Raw genomic sequence first — 15,214 nt, 5'->3', positions numbered from 1 at the left:
TAATGTGAGTTTGAGGGTGTTAATATGGCTGTCTGGAAGGGACAGAGAGTAAAATTAGCCCAGTCAAAGAAAACTGACACTACGGTGGCCTGAGTCCTCGTGTCCCTCATGGACATGGCGGTGTTCTCTGCGTCTCATATTACAGGGGACGCCGCCGCAGATTCGTCCCAGCTTTCCTGTTCAGGACATAGTTAACGATGTCCTATTGTTTAAAATTTGAGAAGGAAATCAAATATATGGGACAATATCCTTAACTGGGTTTACGAAAAACGGGGACACCTGTGACTCTTTCCCAAGTACGCAGCCTTGAGCTCAAGAATATTCGTAATCTATTTACAGCAGCCGCTGAGTAAGACGAACTGCGCTCAACGAGACATGATCCCAACGCGAAGCTGCACTCTCCAAGACTGGTTTTTATTTTAAAAGAACAGTACCATATTTCGATTTTCAAAATGGATCGTGCTTTGAAAGGGGAACGTGAGGGGGCAGAGCCAGAGATGGAGGAAATGCAAGACTTGGAGTCAGGAATAATGGATATCGACGACGAAGAGGAGATTGAGGAACTTCATAAAAGGTAGTTTCCCACGGGTGCTTTCTAGTTAAAAAGTTTTACATAAAGGCTCATTTCAGCTCATTTCTTTTTAAATATGATTGTGCTGGGTGATCTATAAACCCCCAAGGGCTGTGTAAAAAAAAAATATATATAGTATAATATATGTATTTTATATGTTATAATATTTTCGTTCATTAGCATTTTCAACTATTTCCAACATTTTGGTAACCAAAAAAGTCTGAGGTAACCGTAGGAACAGTTTTGGCAGTGTTGCCAACTTATTTTCAGGTAAAGTTGCTAAAGGCAGGTCGTTTTGTTGCTAAATGACGTTATGTAACCATTGTGTAATTATGTAACCATGACGCAAAACTGCATCTTTGCATAGAACACAATGATTGTGCTGGGTGATCTATAAACCCCCAAGGGCTGTGTAAAAAATATATATATATATATAGTATAAGATATGTATTTTATATGTTATAATATTTTCGTTCATTAGCATTTTCAACTATTTCCAACATTTTGGTAACCAAAAAAGTCTGAGGTAACCGTAGGAACAGTTTTGGCAGTGTTGCCAACTTATTTTCAGGTAAAGTTGCTAAAGGCAGGTCGTTTTGTTGCTAAATGACGTTATGTAACCATTGTGTAATTATGTAACCATGACGCAAAACTGCATCTTTGCATAGAACACACTGAAATTACTCGAATCTTAGCAAGGAATATCATTTGAAATTTGGTCGTTTAGATTTGTCCGTAAAAATAATAAACATTTAATATATATTATTTGTAAAAGTAATAGGCCTATAAAAATATTTGTATTACATGTTGTTAAATACAACATTGATTTTTTTTTTTGAACAACTACATTTTAGCCTATGTATTTTCTAAATAACTAGTAAAACTACACATTATTAACAATTACAGTGTTAAGCAGTGTATTGGTAGTAGGCTAAAAACTACACTCCATAAAAATAGGGCACAGTACTGTTAATATGAAGGAATTTTCTGTATTAATTTTTCACCGACATTTTACCTGTATTTTAAATTACACATTACAATTTTTTAGATCGATAGATAGATTTTTTTTTTTTTTAGATGAGATAAACAGTATACCCAACTGATTAACAATTTTAGGTACAAACTAACAACTAAGGTGTATCATAAATGATCAATTATTATTGAACAAGTGCAACTAGTAACTTGATTCACATGTGATGTGTGTACTGCTAGGCAACTCTCTCCAATTCTCTACCAGCTGATGTGCTCCTTGGCTGGCTAGCTGTTCAATAGTTTCTTCTTTTTGTGTGGTTAAGCACTAAACATGATATTTGTCATATGATACCTCAGACTAGAACAGGGGTGTCAAACTCATTTAAGGTTGAGGGCCGGATCAGAGAAAATGTCCTCTTGTGCGGGCCGAATTACCTTTTGTTAAACCCTAGTTTGCTCACAATTACATTAATATTAACCATACAAACTACAATATAATAAAAAAAATTCTAAATACTAGCATCTTGTTTGTTGAGCTGTTATATAAAATCAATTCATTTGCGATCACGCTGACATTCGGGAAAGCAACACTCTTAATATAGGCTACCGGTAGTTAGACATTACTTAACTATCACGACATAAATATTAAAAACTACATTTCTTACAGGGCATTTTATTTTTGCCCCCATATATTGAATTATATTGTAAACTGATAGCCTTCATCCGGCACTGAAAAACTCTCATGATGTGTTTGTTTGTTTTTTTGCAAAGTTACAAAATGTCAGCTCGCACATCATTAAAACAACAGTTAGGATATTAGTACACAACAAATATGGCACACTCCTCGCTCATTTACTTTCTCCATGCGAAGCTGTCCAGTGCGTCACAGTGTCGTTTAATATGGCACACATTTACCACAGCCACGAGTTGTGATTAAACATACCTGTCGGCGTTGAGATTACTTTCTTTCCATTTCTCCTTAAATAGCCTGTCCGCCCTTCCAGGTCAAATTTCTTCTTTTGGACATGTTTAAAATCACCAGAAAATTGCCACACAAGCATCAGTTACAACGCAGCTATCATCATATTATCCTCGTGCTGCTCGAGATTCTGGCGCCACTTTAAAACGCGCATGTTAGGTGTCCCGAATCCCGAGGCGTAATATCAACGTAAATAAATGAGCCATTTGTTCCGCTTTAAATTCAAAGTAAAATATTGTAGCGAATACAATTTATTTAATTTTTTAAATTATGTTTTATTTATTATTTTATAATATTGTTTAAATCATCCTGCGGGCCGGATTGGACACCTCTGTGGGCTGTGTTCGGTCAGTGGGCCGTATGTTTGACACCCCTGGACTAGAATATTCTACACCACATTTCTTTGTTGAAACATTTCTGAACTCTTTGTGGTTAGTTTAAAGGAAGTTGTGCAAGATCCATCAGTGAAGCCTAAACTCCAGTGCCTGATGGTGGACCCGTCGTTCTCTATGGTGACGGTACAGAGTGAGGACAGTGGGATAGTATGGGAGACTGCTTCCAGTAGATGCTCAACTCCATGGGCTTCAGAGGGAAGCTCGCCGTCTGAACAGTACAGCCTGGAAGGTTCTGGAACACAAGGGAATATTGTGATCATAATGGATGAAGACAGAATTAAGAGGAAAAAGACAAGCAGCAGAGGCAAGCTGGGTGACCGGTTTAAAAAGTCGAGCACCAGACTACCAAAAAGTCGGATAGGTGAGGAAAGACCTGCAATGATTGAGGTGTCTCTGCCGAATATCAGATCTGAAAACAATGAGGACGGTCAGTCTGCTGCAAGCAAGGATCAAGATCTTTTTAGTTTGATATCAGAAGGTTTTGAAATACTCAATATTGTTGTACCTTCAAAGCTTGCTACAGTAGATGAGGAAGATAGCGGTGAACTGGCGGAGAATTTGACCTACTTGGATGATACCCCAAAGATAAAATCCAAACATAAGCATGAACCTGTTGCAACAAACAGTTGTCCTGGGAACACAGAGACAGACATTGAGGAAATAAAGCTAAATGAAAGCTTGAAGGAATCATCCCAGATCTCTGCTGATAAGCAACCAAAGAAGGATGAAACTCATATGGACTATCTTGAAAAATTCACATTGTTAGATGAGCAGGCGACTAGTGATAGCACTACACTGATAGAAAAACTTGTACCAGAAGTTACTGTCCAGCCAGAGGAACCTCGGGTGACTCAGAATGAACCAAAAGCAGATGAAGCCATTGATGAGGATTCTTTTGTAATTATCAGTGATGTTGAAATTGCAGGTGAACATCTTGATGAAGTGTTCTATGGAAATAAGTGCAATGCAGAGCCTGTGGTTCCCCATGAGTATGAGGACCGAAATGGAAGAACAGCAAAAGAAAGCTCTAAAACTCTGAAAGAGAGTGGATCAGTCTTATTTGGAAGTCAGGAATGTATCCTCACACCTGTATATCTCCCCACCGGACCACCAAAGATCATAGACCCAGTTCTTCTTGAGGAGCCACGAGCAATGTCCTTCCATTACGCAGACCTTTATGAGGATGCATTAGGAGACCGAAAGAAAGAAGACGACTTCTCCGATACGGAGAGTGTCTTTTCCGAAAGGTCTTTCAAAAGGCGATACTCTGATTCTGATGACGGAGATGGTTATCTGGAGAAATTCATATTGAAGGATGAAACACCAGTGGTTGCTAATGTACCTAAGGCTAAAGAGCAGGAAGATGGGGGAAAGTTTGCATGGTCACAAAGTAAATTCGAACTCACTGGATGTTTAGAAAGAGCACAAGAAGAAAATGATGCAGTAACTGCCGAACAACCATGTGTGCAGGATAAAAATGAAAGTGAAGTGCAGTGTGAGTCCACAGGGTGTTGTTCAGAGGGGCACTGTGCTCCAAGAATCCAACCAGAGGTGGAAAAGATCATTAGAAGAAAGGTCACATCAGACGACTTGGTTGCGAAGCATAGTAGGACAGATGAAAAGCAATGTGATTTTATCAAGGACAGTATCACAAAAAAAAGTGACACTGATGACACACGACCTCATAAAGTGATTCAGGTCCTTGAGCCAGAAAGCAAAACCACCAATAAAGAAGAACACCGTGGACAAGAACAAATAAGTCCGAATGCTCATATTCAAGTGCCTGGGGGTTTAGCGCATGAAGATGTTATTAAAGCTAAAGATGAATTTGAAATTCTGCCTGAAACAAAAAGCTCAGAGAAAATCCAGGCTGATGCAACACATGCAGTTGAAAACATTAGTGTTTCTGAGACCAGTGCGGATAAACGTCATGAAGCAGCTGATGTCATCGCTGACATTGAGACAAATGACAAAGGAAAGACTAATAAATCCAAGACACAAGACAAAATTAATGAGGCAAATATAACTCAAAGGATTGATAAAGACATAGTAAAACGAGAACCACCAGAAATATTTTCTCAAGAGATTATCAGTATCAAAGAACCTCTGTTAGATAAAACAGAACCTCCTAAAACTGAAGAACCCTTGAAAGCAGAGGTCAAGCCTTTAGAAGAGACTGAAACAATCACAACAGATGCTACTAAAACCGAACATTCTGCATCTAAAGCCTTAGAAATTGACTCTCACGTCCATGAGAATGGAGAAATGCTTGCTGTAGTTGGGGATAAAGTGAGTGAAGGATTAATACCCAAGAAGCAGGAACAAAAGCAAGTACTTGACAGAATTGGTGCAGCACAAGAGGTTGAGGCCCGTGTTGGTACAGCAAAAGTGTTAACAGAATCTGAAATGAAGCCAGAGTCTGAAATTACATCAGTTCAGAGAGCTTCAGAAAAATCACATTCGTGTGAAACAGATACAGCAAACACTGAGCTTCAGACTAAACCTGAGATTACAAGTGAGGAGAAAATATATCTAGAATTACTATATGAATTCAGTGCAAAAAACGAGAAAGCCAAAGCGGACACAGGTGCAGATAGGCCAAAAAATGAGGCACCAGTGCTAAAACAAAGGTTGGAAAAGCAAACGGGACATATTGGCATACCTGAGATCGAACCTGGGGTTGCAGAAAAATACGGGAAAGTTGAGGAAATTAAGGTAGATGTTACAGTGGAAGCAAATCAGAAAGCCGGCACCACAAAAGAGCCAGTTCAGAATGAGATACCTGCTAAGAGGAGAGTGACAACAGAGATTAAAGAAATGATTGATTCAAGCCAAGAATATAGCTTATTGTTAGCTAATGACATGAAGGCATCTGCTCGAGAAAGCGTAGAGCAGATGAGAGTAACAGAAGATGTACAGGACTTATTAAAATTAAGACTGTCATCTGTTGTACCAACAAAGGAGGTACAGGTAGAAGAACATAGTGAAATAAATGACATGGCCATATTAACCAGAGAGATCCCAGTGAAAGAATCATCCCTTGGTAGGACAGATATTGAGAGCAAGATGTTACCTCTAACCTCAACAGAAACTTCAGAGGAAGGAAAGAAAACACAAATGATTGATGCACAGATTGAAGATATAACAGACCTACCAGAACCCATTACGCCTCCTCCTCCAGTTGAGGAGGACGACACCTCAGCAATGAGAGTTTCACCTTTAGAGCCAAAGGATAGTGTGAAAGTTTATGAAGGTATACAAAGAGGAGGAAGCCTAAGTAGGAATAAAGATGTCTTCTCACTATTGCGAAGTTTTACCCCTCAGGAGGACCTGTCGGCCTTGAGCTGTGACCAAGATTTGCAGCAGGAAATTGCAGAGGAGGTTGATTTTGAGATGGTCACCGAACAAGAAGCAAGACAATCTGAACAAGCTATAGCTGAGGATGGGCACCGTGAACAAGTCGGACTGTCAGATCAAACGCTGGAAACCGGCTTTGAATTTGTTGAGGATTTAGATAGTGCCCAGATGGCAGAATATGAACAAGAGGAACTTGAAATTCAACCAATGGATGCATTCTGCCTTGTTTGTCGTTGCCCAGTACTGTTGAGTGAGGCTGAGCATCAAAACCATGAAATGGCCTCTTTGGATGAGGCCTTTGACAGTATTAAGGTAAGCTAAGTTCCCTGTACTTTGAAAGAGTGCTAAGACATGATTTCCTGACATCTGCTTGACATCTGATCTTTCTCAGCTGGCCTGTCTGGAGAGCTTACATTATGAGGTCACTGATTGCTCAAGTGGTTTATACCAAAGGACTCTTCCAGTGTCTAATATTTCCAAATGAATAAAACACATAATCAGCTGTAAAACAAAATAAAATGTTGAAATATACATCAGGTAGAGACAGTGAAAGATTGCTCACTTTTATTGGCCTTTGACAGCATTCATAGCAGATGAGTCAGGACCGACTGACTCATATATCAAGCCTTGAATGTCTCTTTCTGAAAGTAGACAGCCGTTTCCATGATTCATCTGTAGTTTATTCAGAAGGACTACATCAATGTGATTTGACATTTGCAAGTATGAACATTCCAAAAGAGAAATGGTATTTACAAGTATGAAAGGATTAGAAGTTGCTCAATCATTCAATATAAATGCTGAATATTTAGGCCTATTGTGTTCTGCACCTCAGAATATTTCATGATGTCTAATTAATTTCCCATATGATAATGTTTTCAGAATCAGCTGAGTGAACTGATATCAGGTTTACAAGGAAGATCAGAGAACATTGAAGACTTTGTATCTGAGCTTGAGCTGGCATACAACACAGTGGAGGTATTCACATTGAAATGTGTTAATTTAAACATATACAACATATCCTTTACCATTTGTGGTTTTCACTTTTTGGAATATAAAACAAACAAGTCATATCTAGTGACCAAAATATCATAGACACCTACTGTATAAATATTGTGTTGGACAGTGGAGGACCAAGACTAAGGTCAAAAAGATTAAGAAACCACTGCCCTTGAAAATGTGCTCCCACAACATCTTAGCATTGTGGAGGCGACTTTTGCGCTCAGAAATCTGGAGTGAGAGTTTTGTAGTGCTGACGTTAGTGTTTTGTCAGCTTGGGGTATTTTCTCTGCTATTAAGGCGAGAAAGATTACTGAGAACTTATGTGCATCTTTATTGTGCTGTTCCCACAGGAGAACTTTAATGATTGTGAGAAGATCATAAAGGAGCACAATGAGGAGGTGGTGAAGCTGTTGATGGATCAGTATAATGAGATGTCTCAGGCCATGGAGGAGGAGAAAAAGGCCAAACTGGAGCAGCTGTACGACCAGATTGTCTCGTTCCAGGAGAATATCGACAAGGCCAAGGAGACTATGGAGATGACAGCTAAGGAGGAGGAAGAGACAGACCCGCTTAAGTTTCTTTCTGTGAGGCTTACCTCAGTTGTGTGTTAGTTGTTTGCTTAACGTAGGTCACACATAAAGATTAGTTTTGATGTAGTGATTTTAAAGCCATAGTTGCACTGAAAGCATTTTAAAGTGCTTAGCTAAGGTTTGTTAAGAGAGACGATGAGCTGTTGATGAACTAAAACTGTTAGTCTAATCAAACCATTTTTATTCACCCCTTCTCAGTCATCAAAAGATATCAATATGAGGTAACTGAATGGCCTGAATTTATGTTGCATCAGTGGCTTGCTATTGAATGCTAATTACAATACTTCAGAAATGATTGGCATATTAAATGAATCCAAACAGAAGCGTGTTGTAATTGCCTTGTTGAGTTTGGTGTGTTAAAAACAATGTTTGAATTAAGTGTTTATAGCATTAAATGAATAGAAATCTAATAATTTACTGCATGGGGTATTCACACGCTATGAAAATATTGTGATAAACTGGATTTCTTCTTAGTTTTTCAGTGTCTCCTTCCAGTGATCCTTCTATTCATTTCTTAAATAGACTGAATACAGCTTTGGAATCCACCATGTCACTTGAACTTGGTCCACGAGGGCTGCTGGTTTTTGAGGATTATGCCAAGGGCAAATCAGGCAATGGGAGGAAAAACAGACAAGCCATTCCAGGTGTGCCTTAGCAAAGATGTCCATTGCAAATAAACACCCTTCACTTTTTACTGACTTGAATTATCACTCATTTTGTAGTGCCTCAAAAACCGCATCTTCAGCCTCAACAGGCCAATTCTGCAACCAGCACTTCTGTTACTGTGTATTGGAAAGTCAATGAGGATGACATTATTGACTGCTTCCAAGTCTACTGCATGGAAGAGCCACAAGGAGGTTAGACTAAAGGGAGAACGGGATTTTACCATCCACACTAAGAAAAAAAACACAGTACCATTCATATATATATATATATATATATATATATATATATACACAGGTGCATCTCAATAAATTAGAATGTCGTGGAAAAGTTCATTTATTTCAGTAATTCAACTCAAATTGTGAAACTTGTGTATTAAATAAATTCAACACACACAGACTGAAGTAGTTTAAGTCTTTGGTTCTTTTAATTGTGATGATTTTGGCTCAAATTTAACAAAAACCCACCAATTCATCTCGCTGATTAGCTGATTGGCATGTCACCATTTTCTAATTTGTTGAGAAAGTGAATTGGTGGGTTTTTGTCAAAATCATCACAATTTAAAGAACCAAAGACTTAAACTACTTCAGTCTGTGTGCATTGAATTTATTTAATACACGAGTTTCACAATTTGAGTTGAATTACTGAAATAAATGAACTTTTCCACGTCATTCTAATTTATTGAGATGCACCTTTATAACACTGGGGCCCAGTGTTGTTTTGGACCACGCTAACTTTCATTGTATGGCATAAATATGTTGAAACATTTTTCAAAATATGAAAATTTTTAAGCATAAACCATCCATTTGCCACTGGCATAAAAACATGCCAATCTGACTAATAAAAACACTTATTAGTATGTAAAATTATGTCAGTGGGATGCCCAGATGAGCCGTGTGCTTCAGTTAAAGTGTGTTAAATGTAATTGAATCTGCAGCGATCTCAGAGGAATACAGGGTGACTGTGAAGGAGAGCTACTGTAATCTAGAAGAGCTGGAACCGGATAAGTGTTATAAAGTGTGGGTGATGGCGGTGAACTACACAGGCTGCAGCATGCCGAGTGAGAGACTACCCTTCAGAACCGGTCAGTTGCTCATCGTGTAAATCCCCTCTGACTCGCCTGATGTTTTTTGAGAGCAAGAGGTCATGCTGCCATATGTATGTATGTCATAATATATCAATTTATAACGAGATGACCATGTGGAGCCTCTTTACGAGATCACTAACAGTGAATGTGAATGCCAAATGTAAGTGTTTTTAATACAGATTCAAATATATAGTGTTGACATTTAGCAGAACAAACCTGGGATTAGCAGTTAGTCTGTTTTTGATCAGGAACTCAATTCACTGTGTTTCCTCAGCTCCTTCTGTTCCGGTGATCCAGACAGAACAGTGCACAGTGCTGTGGGACAAGGCCACGCTGCGTTGGAGCGCCGTTCAGCCCAGCGCTGTGGACAGCTTCACACTGGAGTACTGCCGCCAATACGCATGTGAGAGAGAGGGACTGAGGTACAGTTAACCAGTCTTATCCTCAGCTCTCTGTACAAGCATAAACAGAACTAGGGGTAAAGAGCAAAATGGCCAAATATGATACCATCGTTTTTTCATGTTTTGGTTAATAGTGTTATGATAATTTTTTTTATTATTTTAAAGTCACCATGAATTGACAATTCTAATCAGTGTTATTTTAATATTTTGAGTTACTATTATAGTTTTTATTAATATTTTGAATTAGTTTATTTTTATATTTTCTGTCTTTTCATTTTAGTTCAGGTTTAAAGGGGTCATATGAGTGAGCGGTTTAAGGTTCAAAAAACACATTATTTTCCACATACTGTACATTATTGTTTCTCCTCTATGCCCCGCCTTTCTGAAACGCGTCGATTTTTACAAAGCTCATCGGTCTGAAAAGCGAGGTGTGCTGTGATTGGCCAGCTATCCAGTGCATTGTGATTGGCCGAATACCTCAAGCGTGTGACGGAAATGTTACGCTCCTTACCATATTGTGATGCCTTGTCCCAGCCGGAGCGACGAGACAAAAACATTAAAACCCATTATAAACGAGGCATTTGTTGCATCCAGTGAGGTTTAATTCGGATTATAATGACTTATACTGTCTTTTAACGCATTGCGTTGCATCGCACCGCATAAACATAAAACCAGAAATCTAAATCTAGTTGTGTCCTCTTTTGGAGGGCCAAACAAAGTAGTTTCGCTTTCATAAAGAAACACACAGCGTCTCCATGACATGGCTGCGGCGGCATCAACAATACTACAGCGAAAATCAAAGTTACGCCTTCTTTCTTTGCGTGAACATTTGGGTGGTGTTATGCAAATCTTCCCACACAGTGACGTAGACATGTGGGGGTGTGTTAGAACGAGCCGTTTTAGGAGGGCGTGGATGAGTCTTAACTTTTATAAAGAATATATCTTTGGGTTTGAGACTTTAGTCTTTGCAACTTTAGGGAACTTATCTATGCACGAACAGCTTGTAACACTCCAAAGAGAAAGGAAAACTTGAAATCGCATCATATAACCCCTTTAAGCAATTTTGTTGTGCGTTTTTGTCATTTTATTTGTTTTAGGAGTCAGTATAGTTTTTATACATTTTTATTTTAGTTTTAGTTATTTAGTACATCAAGTAAATTTAAAGGAAAATTAGAAATGTTGCTTTGACTACAAATAGTTGAAATTAAATAAGTCTGTTTTATTTTATTTTATTTCAGATAGAGTTTTATTACATGTAATGAAAGATTTAGTTAACTATATTAACCCAGATTAAAATTTTTATTTTTATGATATAATTTATAAAATATTATATTATATTATATTATATTATATACTTATTGATAGCCATCAGTAGCATTTGCTATAAATATTTCATGTAGCATATTTCACTAAGCTTGTATACTCAAATCCATTGAACACTCAGATGAGGTTTCCCATGATTCCTCAAGGGTGCACATCCGAGTAGGGCAAAGAGAGGTTAAATCTGCGCTTATTGAAAACAGTCTCTCCTTACACAGATCCATATCAGGGATAAAAGGCTATGAGCAGAGGGTCCTCCTTCAGCCCAATGAAAATTACCTCTTCTACATCAAATCAGTGAATGCCGGAGGGGCCAGTGAGCAGAGCGAAGCGGCCCTTATCTCCACCAGAGGTCAGATTCACTGCTATTACAACATCAGTCTAAGATTCTCATACTGTATTATTCCTATTAAAGTGCAGTCACATTTACCTGTTGTTTACAAAGTTCCATGGACAAAATCCAGTCGTAACAAGAGAACCATGGCAATATTTGACAGCATCACTAAATTCTCACTTTTCAAATGATGTTCATTCTGTTTTTGGTAATTGGTTGTTGTATGTTAAGGTACAAGGTTACACTTCCTCAGCGAAACGGCCAACTCAGTGCTGAAGGTTTCAGAGGACAGGAACTCAGTTGAGTACCCACGTGACGTCTACAATAAAATGTCTTCTATTATAGAGTAAGTACCTTAAACAATTGTTTTCACTATTAGAAAACTAACACTGTAGATACATACTTTATAAGTAGAAAAAAAGTTAATTTGCAACTTCAAACTGCCTGACATATGCTGTTTTCAGTGATGCACAAGTGTCTTGATTTACAGCAAATGCTGATGTATTTTAATTAACTTGTTCCCAGATGTCCAGCTGTTATGGCTGAGCTTTTACCTTCTCTTGGACATTACTACTGGGAGACGGAGGTGTCAAAGTGCAAAGCCTACCGCATTGGCATTGCATATCCAAATGTATCACAAACCAGCACACTGGGGGAGAACAGTGCCTCCTGGTGTCTGCACTGTGTACCTACATCTATAAGGTATCACATTCATGTCATGCATTTGCGTGTGTTTGTGCATGCGTTTCATTATCCCAATGAGGACATCCATAAGATGTAAAGGTCATGGATTTTAAAAACTTCATTAAAAACTTTGTCCAACCAGAAAAGTGTGTTTATTTATTAGCTGCTCATTACAGTTTAAATAAACAACCTAGAAGGACATTTTGGAGCACCATTCCAAACTGTGGAAACACTGTGCAATTAAGGCTCCTTGGCAATTGGGGAGGTAAATTAACTGGTGCCTTCAAAAAGAATCAAAATGCCACTTTGGTATAAAAAAAAGTGTTCTCTCATTTAATCTGTTTTCTCATTAAAAAGATCTCTCGGTCTTCCATAAAAACTTTTAAAAATAGTCTTGTGTACTTCAAAAAGAATCCCTGGTCTAAAACGATGAAGGTACTGTGTAAATAATGTCTATAATGGTAAAGTTTGCAAATCAGCAACTAGGGTGCTTGCCAATGGAAAGAACAATTTTATGAGTGCATCTGCACAACATGTGAGAAAAGGGAATCAATGTGTTTACATTACATTGCATATATACTACTAAGTTTGGGGTTGGTAAGATTTTAAATATTTTTGAGAGTCTCTTTGTTCAAAAATACAGTAAAAACAGTATATATACAATACAAAGCAAAAGTCTTAGGCCACTAGTATTTTCACCAGCTAAAAACCAGCTTTCAATCTTTTGCTGTAGTGTGTCAGTAGGAAATATCAGTTTACATTTTCAAACATTCTTTTTGCCATTAATTGTAATAATCCAGTGAGATTTACAGGTAGCTTTCTTGAAGCATCTTGGAGACGTTGCCACAGTTCTTCTGGATTGAGTCTGTCTCAGTTTGTTCTGTTTCTTCATGTGATTCTAGGCAGACTGATGATGATGATGATGAGATCAGATCTCTGTGTGGGGCACTGGCTGCTGTCAGACTCCTTGTGCAAACACAAACCTATCATTAAATACTACAATTAATGGCAAAATGAATGTTTGGAAATGTAAACTGATATTTCCTACTGACTCACTACAGCAAAAGATAGAAATAACTGATTTTTTTTTTTTTTGGTGAAAATACTAGTGGCCTAAGATGTTTGCACAGTGCTGTATATATACATATTTGACATATTTATTGTGTTGTACTATATGATATGTATTGTATGTATATTATTTCATATATTTATCATGTTGTATTAACCCTTCCTCTCTCCAGCTGTAGATTTGAACTGCTTCATGACCGTGTGGAGTCTGACATCTTCGTCATGGACATACCTGCGCGGATCGGCACTCTGTTGGACTATAGTCAGGGTCAGCTGTTCTTCTTCAATGCTCAGAACGGGCAGCTCTTGGGCACTTTTCGGCACACCTTCACTCAGCCTTGCCACCCTGTGTTTGTCCTGGAGCAGCCGGGTAATCTAGAACTAAAAATGACCATGGAGGTGCCGGAGTTTGTTAAGCACTGCTAGTTTACATGACTGAAGTCCCAAAACTCTGGGCTTGCTTGTGTGACATGATATGAATCAAGTGATTCTTTCTTAATAGTAATTAAATGAAACCATATTGTGCTGTCACCTGAAGAATTGCTCAGTTGTATGGTGTGACTGAAGAGATAATGAGAAATATTTAGTCAGGGTGACCATACGTTCTCTTTTTCCCGGACATGTCCTGGCCAGGATTTCTAAATTACCAAAAAATGTCTTGGTTTAGGCTTTGTTTTCCTATTGTTTTCATACTCGCTGAAGGTAATGACCAATAGCATGCAGGCAGTGTACATAATCGACCAATCATGGCATGCGTGAAGGTGGGATCTACAGAGAACGGTCAAAGCAATGTATAAAGACCGCAGAGAGCATGTCCACAGGAAAACAAAGCCAAAACCCAGATATTTTAGGCAATTTAGAAATCCTGGCCAGGACACGTCCAGGAAAAAGGACATATGGTCACCCTAATTTAGTTTTGTGAAAGGAAGGATAGTTTTTGAAGCTGTGCTTTTAATTCCCTCCAGAAACGAGTTTTTTTTTGGAGCTGTTGCTTTGTTTTTGTATATATGAAACAGAAAGTGCATGCGACCAGTTTTGTTGCTTCTCATACAGTATGTGACGATCCCCCGGATCACATGATGTGCAGACATTCACATTCAGAGTCAGTGTATTTATTTTGGAAGCTACAGGCTTCCAGGTTGTTTGATTAAAACAGATGTTGGCACTGCTAATAATGCTTTCATTGCTAAATGGAGACACGTGTTTTGAGATGATGGGCAAGGCATCACAAATGAGTTATGAAAATATTTATTTTTCTGTGGTTTACTGTATTTACATGATTTGGTAGAAAAAGGTTATTTCACCGTTTCCATTTAAAATTGTTGGTGGTCTGGATCTTAGTGGTGGACTTAATCAGGGAAATGAACAGTAAGAGATTTTAGTTTTCACTTCCAATGGGTCACCACAGTATCACATACTTATTTTTTTCTTTTCTGCTATGAAAGCATCACTGTATGACAGTCAAAATCAGTTACAATCACTTGCAGAATAGAAAACACGTTTAAATTCTATTTATTGTCTAATGGCCACATACTGTATGGATAGCACTTGATTTTCAAGTTGTTTGGTGTCTTGTTTTGTTAAATTATTCTTTTAAATGTTTCTATTGTCTAATCATTTAATAGTGATATGAATTAGTCTACTTGTATATTTATTTGTATTTCTGGAAACAACTGGACTGAATTAAAATGTTAACAATGCTTCTGAATATTTTTAGTGTCAGTTAGATGCTTTTTCTATTAGAGATGTTTTAATAAACAAAGTTAAAAAGTTTTGGGTCAGTGAGATTTGAAA

General features: G+C 38.0%; 1 protein-coding gene across 1 annotated transcript; it reads left to right on the top strand.

Annotated features, from left to right (window-relative positions):
• The first annotated feature begins 150 nt into the window (after window positions 1-150).
• On the top strand, window positions 151-14,079 carry cmya5 (cardiomyopathy associated 5). The gene is made up of 13 exons (XM_016275313.1): window positions 151-574; window positions 2,959-6,586; window positions 7,154-7,249; window positions 7,624-7,857; window positions 8,062-8,084; window positions 8,386-8,507; window positions 8,586-8,720; window positions 9,464-9,610; window positions 9,888-10,035; window positions 11,553-11,686; window positions 11,900-12,014; window positions 12,194-12,370; window positions 13,594-14,079. Exons 1-13 carry the CDS (start codon window positions 453-455, stop codon window positions 13,844-13,846), a joined length of 5,334 nt encoding a protein of 1,777 aa, XP_016130799.1. The 5' UTR covers window positions 151-452; the 3' UTR covers window positions 13,847-14,079.
• Window positions 14,080-15,214: the final 1,135 nt, after the last annotated feature.

Source organism: Sinocyclocheilus grahami, unplaced genomic scaffold (genome assembly GCF_001515645.1).
Source record: "Sinocyclocheilus grahami isolate Dianchi unplaced genomic scaffold, SAMN03320097.WGS_v1.1 scaffold93.1, whole genome shotgun sequence".
Lineage (NCBI taxonomy): Eukaryota > Metazoa > Chordata > Actinopteri > Cypriniformes > Cyprinidae > Sinocyclocheilus > Sinocyclocheilus grahami.
Note: the sequence above shows the minus strand (reverse complement) of the source record. Positions and strands in the feature narration are given on the sequence as shown.